At 53.3% G+C, this 13,904-nt stretch overlaps 1 protein-coding gene across 1 annotated transcript in view; it reads left to right on the top strand.

Moving 5' to 3' along the window:
• The window catches only part of ASMT (acetylserotonin O-methyltransferase), a 28,115-nt gene extending 21,521 nt beyond the window's left edge, over nucleotides 1–6,594 (top strand). Inside the window, exons 7-8 of the mRNA XM_047765549.1 lie at nucleotides 597–719; nucleotides 6,306–6,594. Coding sequence (XP_047621505.1) covers nucleotides 597–719; nucleotides 6,306–6,517 — 335 coding nt within the window. The 3' untranslated portion in view covers nucleotides 6,518–6,594. The remainder of the gene's footprint in view (nucleotides 1–596; nucleotides 720–6,305) is intronic.
• Nucleotides 6,595–13,904: the final 7,310 nt, after the last annotated feature.

Consider the following 13,904-nt stretch of genomic DNA (forward strand, 5'->3'; position numbering starts at 1 on the left):
GTAAGGGTCTCTCTCAGGCTTTTAATTTTTATTATTTTGTTTCTTTTTATGGCTGCATCTGTGGCACAGGGAAGTTCCCAGGCTAGGGGTCCATTCGGAGCTCCGGCTGCATGTCTACACCACAGCCACAGCCATGCGGGATCTGAGCTGTGTCTGTGATTTATACCCCAGCTCCGGGCAACACTACATCCTTGACCCACGGAGCAAGGCCAGAGATTGAACCCACATCCTCATGGATACTAGGCAGGTTCTTGACCTGCTGACCCACAAAGGGAACTCCACTCTTAGGCGTTTCTGTTTAATCAGGAAAACCCCTACACGCTGCTGGTCCAGTTTGACACATCAGGGAGGAGCTGCTGTCTGTGGACGTGGGAAATCTCAAACCATTTCCAGATCTGATGGAGGAAAAGGGGCCTCTTTCAGAACGCTCTTGTCTGCGCTGAGATTGTTTGTGTTCTGGAGGTGGGGGGAGGTCACCAGCTGGGGAGACCTCGGAAAGCTTGGGCTGTGCAGGTGGCCTTGCCGTGCTGGGTGTGGGTGTGGTCCAATGAGCCGCACAGGCAGGCGGAGCCCGGGGCACGCGTCCTGTGTTACAGGAGATTTCTTTAAAGACCCCCTCCCGGAGGCGGACCTGTACCTGCTGGCCAGGGTCCTGCACGACTGGACGGACGACAAGTGCTCCCGCCTGCTGGCCAGAATCCACGGCGCCTGCAGGACAGGTAGGGGGCAGGGCTGCCCAGCGGGGGCGGAGGCAGCGTCTCATGGGACAAGGGTATGCGTTCCGGTCGCCTGGCTCTCCTTCCTGACCAGTCATTAACGCCTAAGGGGCGGTAATGACCGCTCTGTAACTGACTCCAAGCAAAGATGGAGATACCTGTGCATGTGATGGGGCTCGCGTTGCAGCCGTGCTGTGAGGTCCAGCCATCCCGAAAGGGCATGAGGACCTGGGCACAGCCTCTGCGTAATGGGGACTGCATCCCAGCTGTCCTCTGAGGTCCCTATGTCTTGCTGGTGCGTGAGGATGTGGGCAACTTGTCATAACAGTTGCATTTAGGGGCTGTAATGAGGCCATCCCACGCGCGCAAGCGTGAGAGTTGGTAACTACCGTATCTCCATATTCAGATGAGAAAATTCCAGCCCAAGACGTGTAAGAACCCCTCAAAATGGGTCATTCCAGGAGTTCCCGTCGTGGTGCAGAGGTTAACGAATCCGACTAGGAACCATGAGGTTGCGTAAGCCAGTGGCTACAGCTCCGATTCGACCCCTAGCCTGGGAACCTCCATATGCCACAGGAGCGGCCCAAAGAAATAGCAAAAAGACAAAAAAAAAAAGGGGGGGGGTCGTCATTCCAGATACTTCCCAGGACCTACTTATGCTAATATTCATGTTTCCGTGTATTTGAATTCCCCCTGCACCCTGGTGTCTGTGTGTTTCTTTGCCCAAGGTGGCTCCGCTCTGCAGGAAGCCTCTGAGGCTCTCTTGCTTTTGAGTTTGTCATCGTACCACAGGCTCCTTAATTACCTCTCCTGTTTTATTTATGTATTTATTTATTGTTTTTTGGGCCATACCTGCGGCATATGGAGGATCCCAGGCTTGGGGTCGAATCGGAGCTCCAGCTGCCAGCCTACACCACAGCCACAACAACATGGGATCTGAGCCACATCTGTGACCTACACCACAGCTCATGGCAACGTGGGATCCTTAACCCACTGAGCGAGGCCAGGGATCGAACCCGCATCCTCCTAGATGCCAGTTGGATTCGTTTCAGCTGAGCCATGGTGGGAACCCCCTTCTCCTGCTTTAGAATCGTGCATTTTCCCCAGACGTTGTGCTTCTGTTGGTGAGGAAGCGTCGTCAGCTGTGGAGGTGCCCGTTGCTGGCGGGGTGGGGGCGCTGCCTCTAAACCCCTTCCGTGTGGAGGTAGGAAATGCACTGAAGGAAAATGCGTTCGTCCCATATCCATCCCTCCTGACATTCCAGCGGGGCGGGGTCCTGTTTTCTTTCTTTGTTGTTTTAATTGCTTTTGAAAAATAAAAGTGTAGTTAATTTATAACATTGTGCCAAACCCCACTGTACAGCAAAGAGACCCAGTCACACACACATACATAAAAAGAATGTGTACACACACACACACACACACACACACACACACACTTGGTCTCATATCATCCCCTCCGTTTGCTTGACGCTGTGCACATGTGTTATCTTAGACCTGGAGCCTTGGTCCCAATGTCCTCAAGTTCCTGTGTGTCTGTCCTGCCCTGTACACGATGGCATCCCACAGCAGCCAAGCCAAGGTCACGGCCAAGGGCAAGATGGCCAAGGGACACTGTGGCTTCTCTGCACATTTTTCATTTAGAGCAGCCATGCCCTGGCCTGTCCAAGGCCCCAGGGCTGGCGATTTTCACGCGAGGCGAGGTTGCCCCCGCGAGTCGCAGTCTGGCTCGTGGCCTTTGGCTGCTTCCCATTTCACAGCTTGCCTCTCCTCGTGTCGCTGTCATTCTGGACCGAGTAAGATGTTTGCATAGTTCAAAGCCCACACGCTGCATAAAAAGGTACCTGATTAGAATCTGATCCCCTCAAGTGTATTTGTGGCTCTTGCAGGGGAGCTGTTTTTACCGGTGTCTGGTTGACCCTTCCTGTGTCGGGTTTGTGAAAACGAGCAAATGCGTGTGTACATATATGTGTGTCTGTGTCCATATGCGTGTAATCATATGTCTGTGTATGTGCATGGGAAGGTATACATATGTACATATTACAGGTATTATGTGAACAAGTATTATATATACGCATACATGTGTGTGTGCAAGTGTACATACGCATGTAGTATCTGTGCATACCTAGGAATTAACAGTATCTGTGGATGCGTGTGCATATCTAGACACACATGTATATACATGTAGACATACATAGCCGTGTATATGCAGGCATGTCTGTGCATGTGGGTAGACACGGACATATGGATATGTTTGTGTATGTATACATGTACACGTGTAGTGTATACACGTGAATGCATGTTTATATATCCTTACATGTGTGTGTGTATTCACATGTATCATGGCTATGTGTATGCGTGTACATGGGCAAATATGTATGTACATGTGTGCATGTGTGTGCGTGTGTGTGTGTGTGTGTATGTACATGTGGGTGGGTGCATACAAGCTGCATGTGTACAGAGGTAGCATGTGCTTATGCATGGACATGTGTGAATATGTATGCACATGCCTGAGGATAGAGGACGTGCACACTCGTGTACACACATGCATACATGTAGATGGGTAGATATGTGCATTTTTAGGTGTATGCATAAGCACGCGCGTATGTACACGCCCACGTGCAGCTCTGCGTGTACCTGTATTTTATGTATAATGCGTGCATATGCATGTACATGTGGATATACGGATATACAGGTATGTGTGTGTGTACACGTGCCTGCGGGTGTATGTGTATGTATGTAGGATGAATGTATGCATGTGTGTATGTATATAGTGCATATGGACTATGGGTTGTGTGCATGTGTGTGTACGTGTTGCAGCACACACGCATATATATATACACAGACACACATGAACATGCACTGAAACACCGAATGTTCCCTGCTCTGTCTGCTGCCTTGCCCGGGGCTTTCTCCGTTGGACGGGGAGGAAGCCCGGTTCTGGACGCAGAGAGCGTCCTCAGCCTTGCCCTGCTCTCTGCTGCTCTGCGGACATCCCAGCGTCTGTTCCACTAGCCGCCTGTTGTTGGCAATGCTGTCGTGTCTGCATTGCTGCAAATTATTCCACAAAAAGCTCGGATCTTGTTTTGGTCTCTGGGGGACACTCCTAGAAGTGGGGGTCAGGTTCACGGTGTCAGAGGACCCAGGACCTGGTCAACGAAGCCGCTGTACGTTTACATGGGTGCTTTGTTTGAGGATCAGGTCCTTAATAAAATGGGTTGAAACCTGTGAAAATCCCCTCCATCGGAGTTCCCACTGTGGCTCAGCGGGTTGGAAACCCAACTAGTATCATCCATGAGGATGCGTTTTTGATCCCTGGCCTCCCTCCGTGGGTTAAGGAGCTGGCGTTGCCGTGAGCCGTGTTTCAGGTCGCAGACGCGGCTGGGATCGGGCATTGCTGTGGCTGTGGTGTAGGTCCCAACTGCAACCCCAATTCAGTTCCTAGCCTGGGAACCTCCATATGCCACACATGCCGCCCGGAAAAGCCAAAATAAAATGAAATCATCATCATCGTGATTTGATCGGGAGGCTGGCCTTTGTGCTTTGAGTGGAAATGGGTTAAATCTGTTTGTGGATTTGTTTCTCAATGGCGAGGGAAGAGCTGGGAAGGGGAGCCGTGGCGTGCTCTTCCCCAGGTCTGTCATCCGCATGATGCTTTCTGGGTGTCAGTGGTTCTTACCCGTCCCGAATTGGAGAGCTGAAGGCTTTCTCAGTGCGGTTGTGTTTTCTGTCTTTCACGCTGGCTTTGGAAGGGTTGGGGACGTCTTGTCCTCCTATGAGAGTTTTTAAAAATCTTCCTTGGGGTGGAATTGACATACCCGGATTCTGTTCATTTTAGGAGACCGGCAAAGTGAGTCAGTGACCCATATCCATCCATCCGTCTTTTTCAGCTGCTTTTCCCATATAGGTTATTACACAGTACGGGGTAACGTTTCCTGTGCTGTACAGCAGGTCCCTGGTGTTTATCTGTTTATATGTGCTAGTGTGTATCTGTTAATCCCAAACTCCTAATTTATTCCTCCCCCCACCGACCTTCCCCTTTGGTAACCACACGTTTGTTTTCAAAGTCTGTGAGTCTGTTTCTGTTTTGTAAATAACTTCATTTGTGCCATATTTTAGTTTGCACATACAAGTGATCTCCTGTGGTACGTGTCTTTCTCTGTCTGACTTACCTCCCTTAGCATGAGAATCTCTAAGTCCATCCATGTTGCTGCCCATGGCGTGGTTTCATTCTTTTTTATGGCTGAGTAATATTCCATTGTGTATATGCACTTCTTTTTTTTTTTTGTCTTTTTGCTATTTCTTTGGGCCGCTCCCACGGCATATGGAGGTTCCCAGGCTAGGGGTCGAATCAGAGCTGTAGCCACCGGCCTATGTATGCCAGAGCCACAGCAACGCGGGATCCGAGCCGCGTCTGCAACCTACACCACAGCTCATGGCAACGCCAGATCGTTAACCCACTGAGCAAGGGCAGGGACCGAACCCGCAACCTCATGGTTCCTAGTCGGATTCGTTAACCACTGCGCCACGACGGGAACTCCGTGTGCACTTCTTCTTAATCCATCCTCTATTCATGCACGTTTAGGTTGTTTCCATGTCTTGGCTGTTGTGAATAGTGCTGCTGTGAACATAGGGGCTCATGTATATTTTTGAATGAGAGTTTGGTCAAGATAGATGCCCAGGAGTGGGACTGCTGGATTTTATGGTAGGTAGTTTTCTGAGGAACCTCCATATCCTTCTCCGTGGTGGCTGCACCAATCGACATTCCCACCAACAGTGCTGGAGGGTTCCCTTTTCTCGTTCTGAGAGTTCTGATCCAGCATCTGCCGCGTGTGCAGCCCATGCTCAAGGCAGTTTAGAGGATGCCTCAGGTTACTGCCCGGTGTTCTGCATCTTTGCTCTTTTGATAGCCCATCATTACCTGTATTTACACCTGTACAAGGACGTGGCAATGTCAAACTCCATCAGCGTCAGAAATACCCGAGCAGGGCAGGTGGTCTGGCAGAGAGATTGTAGCCAGCAGGAGGCTGGCTGGTCGACACCCCCAAGCTCCCTGGGTGCCCCCGGGCTGCTCAGAACATTCCAGCTTGTGGGAAGAATGAAGTATTTTATATGCAGCTTGAAATCTGGAAATGACCGTCAGACCGCAGTTCCCAGCCCACACCTGGGGGATTTGTGGAGCCTTGAGTGAGTTTGGCTCAAACAGTCCTTCCTAAGGTCAAGGTAAAGTGGACAGGTGTCTCCCTGTGCTTGAGAGCCAGTGGTCATTGGCATGAGGACAGCTGTGGCAGCCACACCCCTCATGTGGTCAGACCCCACATGGCCAGGAGGGGTGGGCGTTGTTTGCACACACACGCCCCTGCGTCTTCTCCTGTGGACCTGCCCAGAGACTCAGGGCCTGCCTTGCCCATTAGAGCTGGAAGGGAGCAGGGACACCAGGGGGGTGTGCCCAGGTCAGGGGTCCTCCTGCCAGAGAGGATGGAAGATGCCCAGGGTGTGGACGAGCCAGCGGGGACGGGGGCCTAGAAGGAGGGGCAGCAGGTGCTTGATCCTGGCCGTCCTCACTCACGCACCTGCCTCCCCATTCCAGGCGGCGGCATCCTGGTCATTGAGAGCCTCCTGGATGCCGATGGGCGGGGCCCCCTGACCACACAGCTCTACTCGCTCAACATGCTCGTGCAGACCGAGGGCCGCGAGCGGACCCCCGCCCAGTACCGCGCGCTCCTGGCCCCCGCCGGCTTCCACGACATCCAGTGCCGCAGAACCGGGGGCACCTACGACGCCATCCTGGCCAGGAAGTGACCCCCAGCGTCATCTGAGACCCCTCACGGACTGCTCTCCAGAGGCCATGTCTGGCACATTTCCTGGTTTTGCGCCCAGAGAGCGATGCTGAGCTTCCGCTCCCAGATGCCGACCGCCTGTCACCATGAGGGGTGTCTTGTCTTAGTTTTTGCAGTTATTTTCATTTGATTGTGTGTCATTCCAGTTTGATCTATTTTATTTCATTTCATTCCTTGCATGTGATGAAGTGAGGGGTCTGAGAGGAGGTCCCCCTGGATGAGGGGGGCCCTCCCTCCAAGGACAGGGTCCTCCTAAGAGACACAAGAGGAGACACAGTCACAGAGGAGAAACCACAGGAAGGTCTGAGAGGAGGTCCTCCTGGATCGGAGTGGCTCTGGGAACTCCTATGCCATTTTTAAGTGTCCAGTCCAGTAGCCTTGAGGACATTCATAGTGTTTAGCAGCCACCCCCTATCCTCCGTCTCCAGAACTTTCTCATCTTCCCAAACTGAAACTCTGTCTCCATTCAGCACCCACTCCCCCATCCCCTCCCTCAGCCCCTGGCCCCACCGTCTACTTCCCGACTCTGTGAGGTTGCCTATTCTAGATTAAATTGCAATCTTTTAATAATGGTTATTATGTTTGTATGTGTATATATATCTATCTATACACTCACTCCCCCCAAATTAGAACCCCTGTGATCGTCTCTGCAGAGGCTCCATCCCAGGGGCGCCTCCTGAGCACCTGATGAACAATGTTCCGCCATGAATCTAGCTGCCGCAGAAGAGATAACGTCCCGAGGTTTGCAACCCTGTAGCCCTGAGTCACCTCCGCGTGGCCTGACCAGGAAATGAGACATCTAGTTCACCAGAGTTCCCATGGTGGCTCAGCAGGTTAAGAGCCTGACACAGTGTTCATGAGGACGCAGGTTTGATGCCTGGCCTTGCTCAGTGGCTTAAGGATCTGGTGTTGCTGTGAGCTGTGGTGTAGGTGTCGCAGATGTGGCTTGGATCCTGTGTTGCCATGACGGTGGTGTAGGCTGGCGGCTGCAGCTCCGATTCCACCCCTAGCCTGGGAACTTCCATGTGCCGTGGGTGCGGCCCTAAAAAGAAGATGACAGGGAAGCCAGCTGCTGGTCAGAGACTGTGTGCTCCCGGGGTTGGTCCACCTCCATGGCCTGCGGAGGGGCCGGGAAGACTCAACAGAGGGGACCCTCCAGGGCTCCAGGAGTCGCCTGCTCTGGCTTCTCCCCTGATGCATCTCTGGGCAGCCGGTGAACCTTGAAGGGAGACGTCCTCCTGTTGCCACGGCGACGCTGGACCATGTGGGGCAGGACCTGGCTGCCTGGCAGCCAGCAGGTGGCGCTGTGGGGCAGCTTATAGACACTAGCTGCAAAGTCAAGACCGATCCTAAATAGAAGACCACTGGCTTCGTGCCCCTGACCTTGAACCTGCCAGGGTCCATGAAAACAAGCACTTTTACATCATTTCCCCCCATAAAGAGCGGATACACATAAAGAGTGAGAGCCGCTGTTATCCAGGTTGTAAATAAGGGTGGAGAATCCCCACACCCGTCCTTTTTTGAGAAATTTCACTTCAATTTTTTTTCTTTTCCTTTAAATTTTTTTTTTTGTATTTTCTAGGGTTGCACCCATGGCATTTGGAGGTTCCCAGGCTAGGAGTCTAATTGGAGCTGTAGCCTCTGGCCTACGCCAGAGCCACAGCAACACGGGATCCGAGCCACATCTGTGACCTACACCACAGCTCACGGCAACGCCAGATCCTTAACCCACTGAGCGAGGCCAGGGGTGGAACCTGCAACCTCATGGTTCCTAGTCGGATACGTTAACCACTGAGCCACGATGGGAACTTCCTTTTTTTTGGGGGGGGGGCAGACCTGCAGCATGTGGAAGTCCCCAGGCTAGGGGTCAAATCGGAGCTCCAGCTGCCAGTCGACACCACAGCCACAGCAATGCAGGATCCCAGCTGCATCTGCGGCCTACACCACAGCTCACGGCAATGCTGGATCCTTAACCCACAGAGCAAGGCTAGGGATCGAACCTGTGTCCTCAGAGAGACTATGTCGGTTCTTAGCCCACTGAGCCACAGCGGGAACGGCAACGGCAGAGGGTCCTTTCTCCGTCTTTTCCAGACATACACAGATCTTTTTAAAGAAACCTCAGCCCAGTTTCGCAGCTTGGATTCTTTCTCTGGGACCTGGGAGGGTCTCTGAAGTGTGACATTTTCTCCAAACATCCCCCTTCTTCCAGTGTCTCGGGAAGAGGCGTGCCTGGAGCCCTCCAGAATGCTGACTCACAAAACGAGGTTGAGGCAGAACACCTGCCGAGGAGTCTCTGTGGGGTGGGGGCTCTGGGGTGGGGGCGCCGCTCCCCCAGTCAGTGTCTCCTTTCTCCGCACTCTCTGGCACATCCTGTGGGAACTCAGCCTCCATTCTCGCCACCCAAGGGGCTTGATGCCTGAGTCCGGAGCGGGTGAGCCCTCTGGACCAGAGCTGGCTTTTGAGGACCCCCGTCTGGGTTGGACACCTGATGAAATGGTCACTATAGTGGTGGAAGTTTCCCCCGTGCCATCTGGGGCGGCGTCTCTGACCCCGGGATGCAGAGGCTGCAGACCCAGGATGAGGGGTGGGCGCTGTGCTTGTCACATCAGTTCTACTGCTCAGGCTCCCTCCAGAGACCTGCGGTTCACTGATCCGGTTGTGCAGCAGAGTTGGGAGCCGGCACAATTATGCCCTGTCATTCCTTGCTCCTCCCTCCAAATTCAGGCTCCCCAGCGCTGCGCCAAGGCCAACACCCTCCACATGTGGGAACATCTGTCTTGAAAGATGCTCACAGGAGTTCTTGTTGTGACTCAGTGGTTAACGGACCCACCCAGAATCCATGAGGACGCGGGTTCAATCCCTGGCCCTCTCAGTGGGCTAAGGGTCCAGCAGTGCTGTGACTGTGGTGTAGGTCCCAACGCAGCTTGGATCTTTGGATATGGCGTGGCTGTGGCATAGGCTGCGTGGGTGCGGCCCTGAAAGAAAAAAAAAAGACCCCGACATATTGTCTGTGAGGATGCAGGTTCCATCCCTGGTCTTGCTCAGAGGGTTAAGGATCTGGCGTTGCTGTGAGCTGTGGTGTAGGTTGCAGATGTGGCTCAGATCTGGTGTTGCCGTGGTTGTGGTGTAGACCTGAAGCTGCTGATCTGATTCAACCCCTAGCCTGGGAACCTCCATAGGCTGTGGGTGCGGCCCTAAAAATAAAAAAAATGAAAGATGCTTACAAACATTTGCTTCATATAAGTTGCAGGGTGAGAAATGAAAACATCTTTTCACCCAGACGCATGCACATGCATATTCACAGCAGAGTTATTCCAGCAGCCGAAACGTGGAAACAACCAAGCTGTTTCTATCCCAGGAGACTGGACGGAGTTCCCTCTGCTGCACAGGAGGACCTCATGGCTAATCCATCCTCCAGGGCACAGTTTGCATCTACGAACCTGAAACTCTCCATCCAGCCCACTCCCTCCCCCACCCCCCGGCAACCCCAAGTCTGTTCTCTGTGTCAGTCTGTTTCTGCTTGTTCCGAATTTTAGATTCCACGTAGAAGTGATATCGTATTGTCTTTGTCTTTGACTGACTTCACTTCGTGTGAGAGTCTCTAGTTGCATCCATGTTGCTGCAAATGGGATTGTCTTTTTCATGACTGAGTCGTATTCCATTGTGCATATGGACCACATCTTCTGAATCCCTTCATCTGTCGATGGACGTTTAGGTTGTTGCCATGTCTTGGCTCTTGGGAATAGGGCTGCTGTGAACATAGGGGTGCATGGGTCTTGTTGAATTATGGTTTTGTCTGCATTAGAGGCTCAGGAGTGGGATGGCTGGGTCCTACGGAAGCTCCGTATTTAGTTTTCTGAGGAAGAGGGAACATCCTGACACAGGCTGCAACATGGATGGACCTTGAGGTCCTGATGCTGGGTGACATAAGCCAGTCACAGAAGGACAAGCCCTATAGGATTCCACTTACAGGGGGTCCCCAGGAGTCAGGTCCACAGAGGCATAAAGTAGATGGGGGGCCAGGGGCTGGGCGAGGGGGACGGGAGCCAGTGTTTCATGGGGACGGTGTTTCAAGGCGGGAAGATGAGGACATTCTGGCGGCGATGGCAGGGTGGTCGTACAGCAACATGAATACAATCAACACCACTTAAAAGCGGTCGACAGGGTCCATTTGATGCTCTGTGTCTTTTTCCGTCATTGAAACAAATCCCCCTGTAAAGGACCTTGGGCACAGTCCCCTCGAGGCGGACGCGATGGCCCAGCCAGGAGACGGAAGGCTGCTGGCTTTGGAGGACACGGGGGGAGTCAGGGTCGCCAGGGGACAGAGAACAGAGGACAGACAGTTCCGCCCCATGCGTGGAAGTTAGGGTTCCTGTTCTGTGCATTTGGAGAAGCAGCAGAGGGGGAGTGAGCCAGCCCCGGAGGAGTCCCTGACAGTGTGGCCGGCTCCAGGTGGGCGCACCTGCAGAGGGCCCTGGGAGATGCACACCTGAGCCCGGCCCGGCCACCCTCCTCTGTCTGCACCAGGCACAGGGGAGGTGAATGCGTGGGCGCCATTGTCCCCCAAGGGGGCTGGCTCTGTGCTCCAAGGAGAGGGGGCTGGGAGCCGGGAGGGGTCCTAGCAGTGGGGAGTGCGCACAGACAGGTGGCTGGGGTGGGAGTGGGGAGTCCTAGCAGTGGGGAAGGGGGCACAGACAGGTGGCTGGGGGGGGTTGTCACTATGCTGGGCCATGTGGAGCCACCCTGAACAGCTCAGCCACTGAGAAAACTGAAGGCAGGGGTCCCCCCACCAGGTGAGAGGGACCTGCACAGGTGGGATCAGAAGGTCAGGGGTGGGGCGGTGGGGGGGGAAATGACACTGGTGTCCTTTTTAGGAAGCCAGCTTCAGGTGTGAGTGAGCACTTGTCAGGATGGACAGCAGGGGGAGCTCCCGCCCCATCAGCCTTCCACCTTCTGGTTGACCTGTCGTCTCTGGGAATTCATCGTGGAGCAAACAGGGTCGTTTTGTCTTGTTGTGTGTTTGTTTAACTTTATTGGAATATAGTTGATTGACCATGCTGTGTTAGCTTCAGCTGTACAGCAGAGCGATCGAGTGACACATATATACACCCGCATCCACTCTTTTTCAGCTTCTTTTCTGTGATGGTTGATCACAGGATATGGAATAGAGGTCCCTGTACCGGACAGAAGGACTTTGTTGCTGATCCCTCCTCTATGTACGAGTTTGCATCTATGAACCCCGAACTCCCCGTCCACCCCTCCCCTGTCTTCCCTCCCTCTTGACAACCACAAGTCTGTTCTCCGTGTCTGTGAGTCTGTGTCTGTTCTGTAGACTGGCTCATTTGGGCCACCCCACCCCCCATAATTATAACGGCCACGCGTGCGGCATATGGATGTTCCCAGAGCCAGGGGTCAAATGGGCGCTGCAGCTGCCAGCCTGCGCCACAACCACAGCAATGCCCTACCTGAGCCACTGGCAGCATCGCCAGATCCTTAATCCCCTGAGCCAGGCCAGGGACTGAACCCTCATTCTCCTGGATACGATGTCAGGTTCTTCACCTGCTCAGCCGCAATGGGAACTCCCCATTCGTGCCATATTTTAGATTCCACATGGAAGAGATGGCATGTGGTTTTAGCCTTTCTCTTTCTGACTTACTTCACTTAGTGTAATCATCTCTAGGTCCATCCATGTTGCTGCGCATGACATGACTGCCTTCTTATTTGTGGCTGTGTAATATTCCCTTTTAGGTATTAGACAAGTTTTTGGAAACGATGTTGCCTTGATGAGACCTACCGTGTTGGCAGCCTCCTGGCCCCTTTAAAATGTCTATGCTGAGATGTTACCGCCCGAACTTGTCAGGATGACGCTTCCCAGGGTTCGCAGCCCTTGTCTTTTCATTACCTTAATCTTAGATTTTTGTGCGTGACAATTTCCAGAGAATCTGTCAGCTGCCGTTGAGAACTGGGCCGTGGAAGCAGGACGTGGAGGGCCGGTGAGGCAGGGAGGTGGGCTCAGCTCCTGGCTTCATTGTAGTGATGATGTTGCCCACCTGTCATTTGTAACGGGGCATGGCTGCTGGTTCCCAGGACCCCTCCTGTCCCCCTGCCAGCCCCCTGTGCTATGATGCTTAGATTTCCCACCCCTGCATGTGATGTCTGGGGTACGTCCTGCCCAGCGGGATCGACTAGGGATGTGTCGCGATTCCACAGCGTGGGCGGAGGGGCTGGAAGGTGGTCGTCCCTGTACACAGAACAGGTGGCCTCTGGGGGCCCCCAATGGGAGGGGCCCCAAGGGCTCTTCCAGCGATGGTGATGGTGCCACTTAAAGCATCTTGGCATCATACACAAGGGGGCAGAGTCCAAAACCCAGAGAGAGGTGCTGCCAGACGGCCAGGGGTCACTGGCCCTCAGGAGGGAATTGGGCAGAGGCAGCCCCTCCAGCCTCCATTATGGGCTGTAAATCCTGGGGCCTCCTGGTGCCCTTGCGGGTGGAATTGAATGTCAAGCGGATACTGTTAGGGAAGAAAGATGCCTGGTAGAGGCGCCTGGGGGGCTCTCGCTTGGCAGGATTTCCGGGTTGTAACTGGCTCCCCGGCTATTCATGTTTGACTTACGATTTCTAATCATCCTCCCACTGTCTCGTGTGGCGACTGGACCAGCGTATGAGCAGATGTGTTCTTTCTTGGATTACATAGTATCTGTTTCGAGTCGAGGGAGGTGCGCCTGTCTGCTTCTACCTCCGTGTCCATATTTATGACCATGCCTGAGAGTCTACACCCTGTGTGTCCGTGACGATGGGATGCTCTCCGCGTCTTTCATCCCACCTGGAGGTCTCTCTCTGTACCATCTGAAGGCTGTGTCTGGGCTCTGTCAATAAGTGTAGCCAACCTGTGCGTCTAAGCACAGACTGAGATGTATCATGTCAGGCAGCACTTTTCTCCTCAGAATTATAGAATTCGTCGTAATACTAATAATACTAGCGTTTGACAAAGGGCCGACAGGCACATCAGTCTCTCTGGGCGGGGCACCCTCCTACGTGCTGTCCATACTGTGTGATGCTCGTTTTTTTCTTCTTTTAAATGTAATTTTAGTTGTATTATAGTTGCTCTACAGAGCTGTGGCCATTTCTCTTGGACAGCATTGTGACCCAGACACACACACGCACACACACACAGAGGCATTCTTTTTCTTATGCTCTTTTCCATCCTGGTCTATCCCAAGAGACTGGACAGAGTTCCCTGTGCTGGGCAGCAGGACCTCATGGCTTCTCCACTCTCAATGTCCTAGTTTGCATCTACGGACCCCAAGCTCTCCACGATATGAATTATTTTCACACACCGCCCCCCCCC

The sequence above is a fragment of the Phacochoerus africanus genome, chromosome X, assembly GCF_016906955.1.
Source record: "Phacochoerus africanus isolate WHEZ1 chromosome X, ROS_Pafr_v1, whole genome shotgun sequence".
Lineage (NCBI taxonomy): Eukaryota > Metazoa > Chordata > Mammalia > Artiodactyla > Suidae > Phacochoerus > Phacochoerus africanus.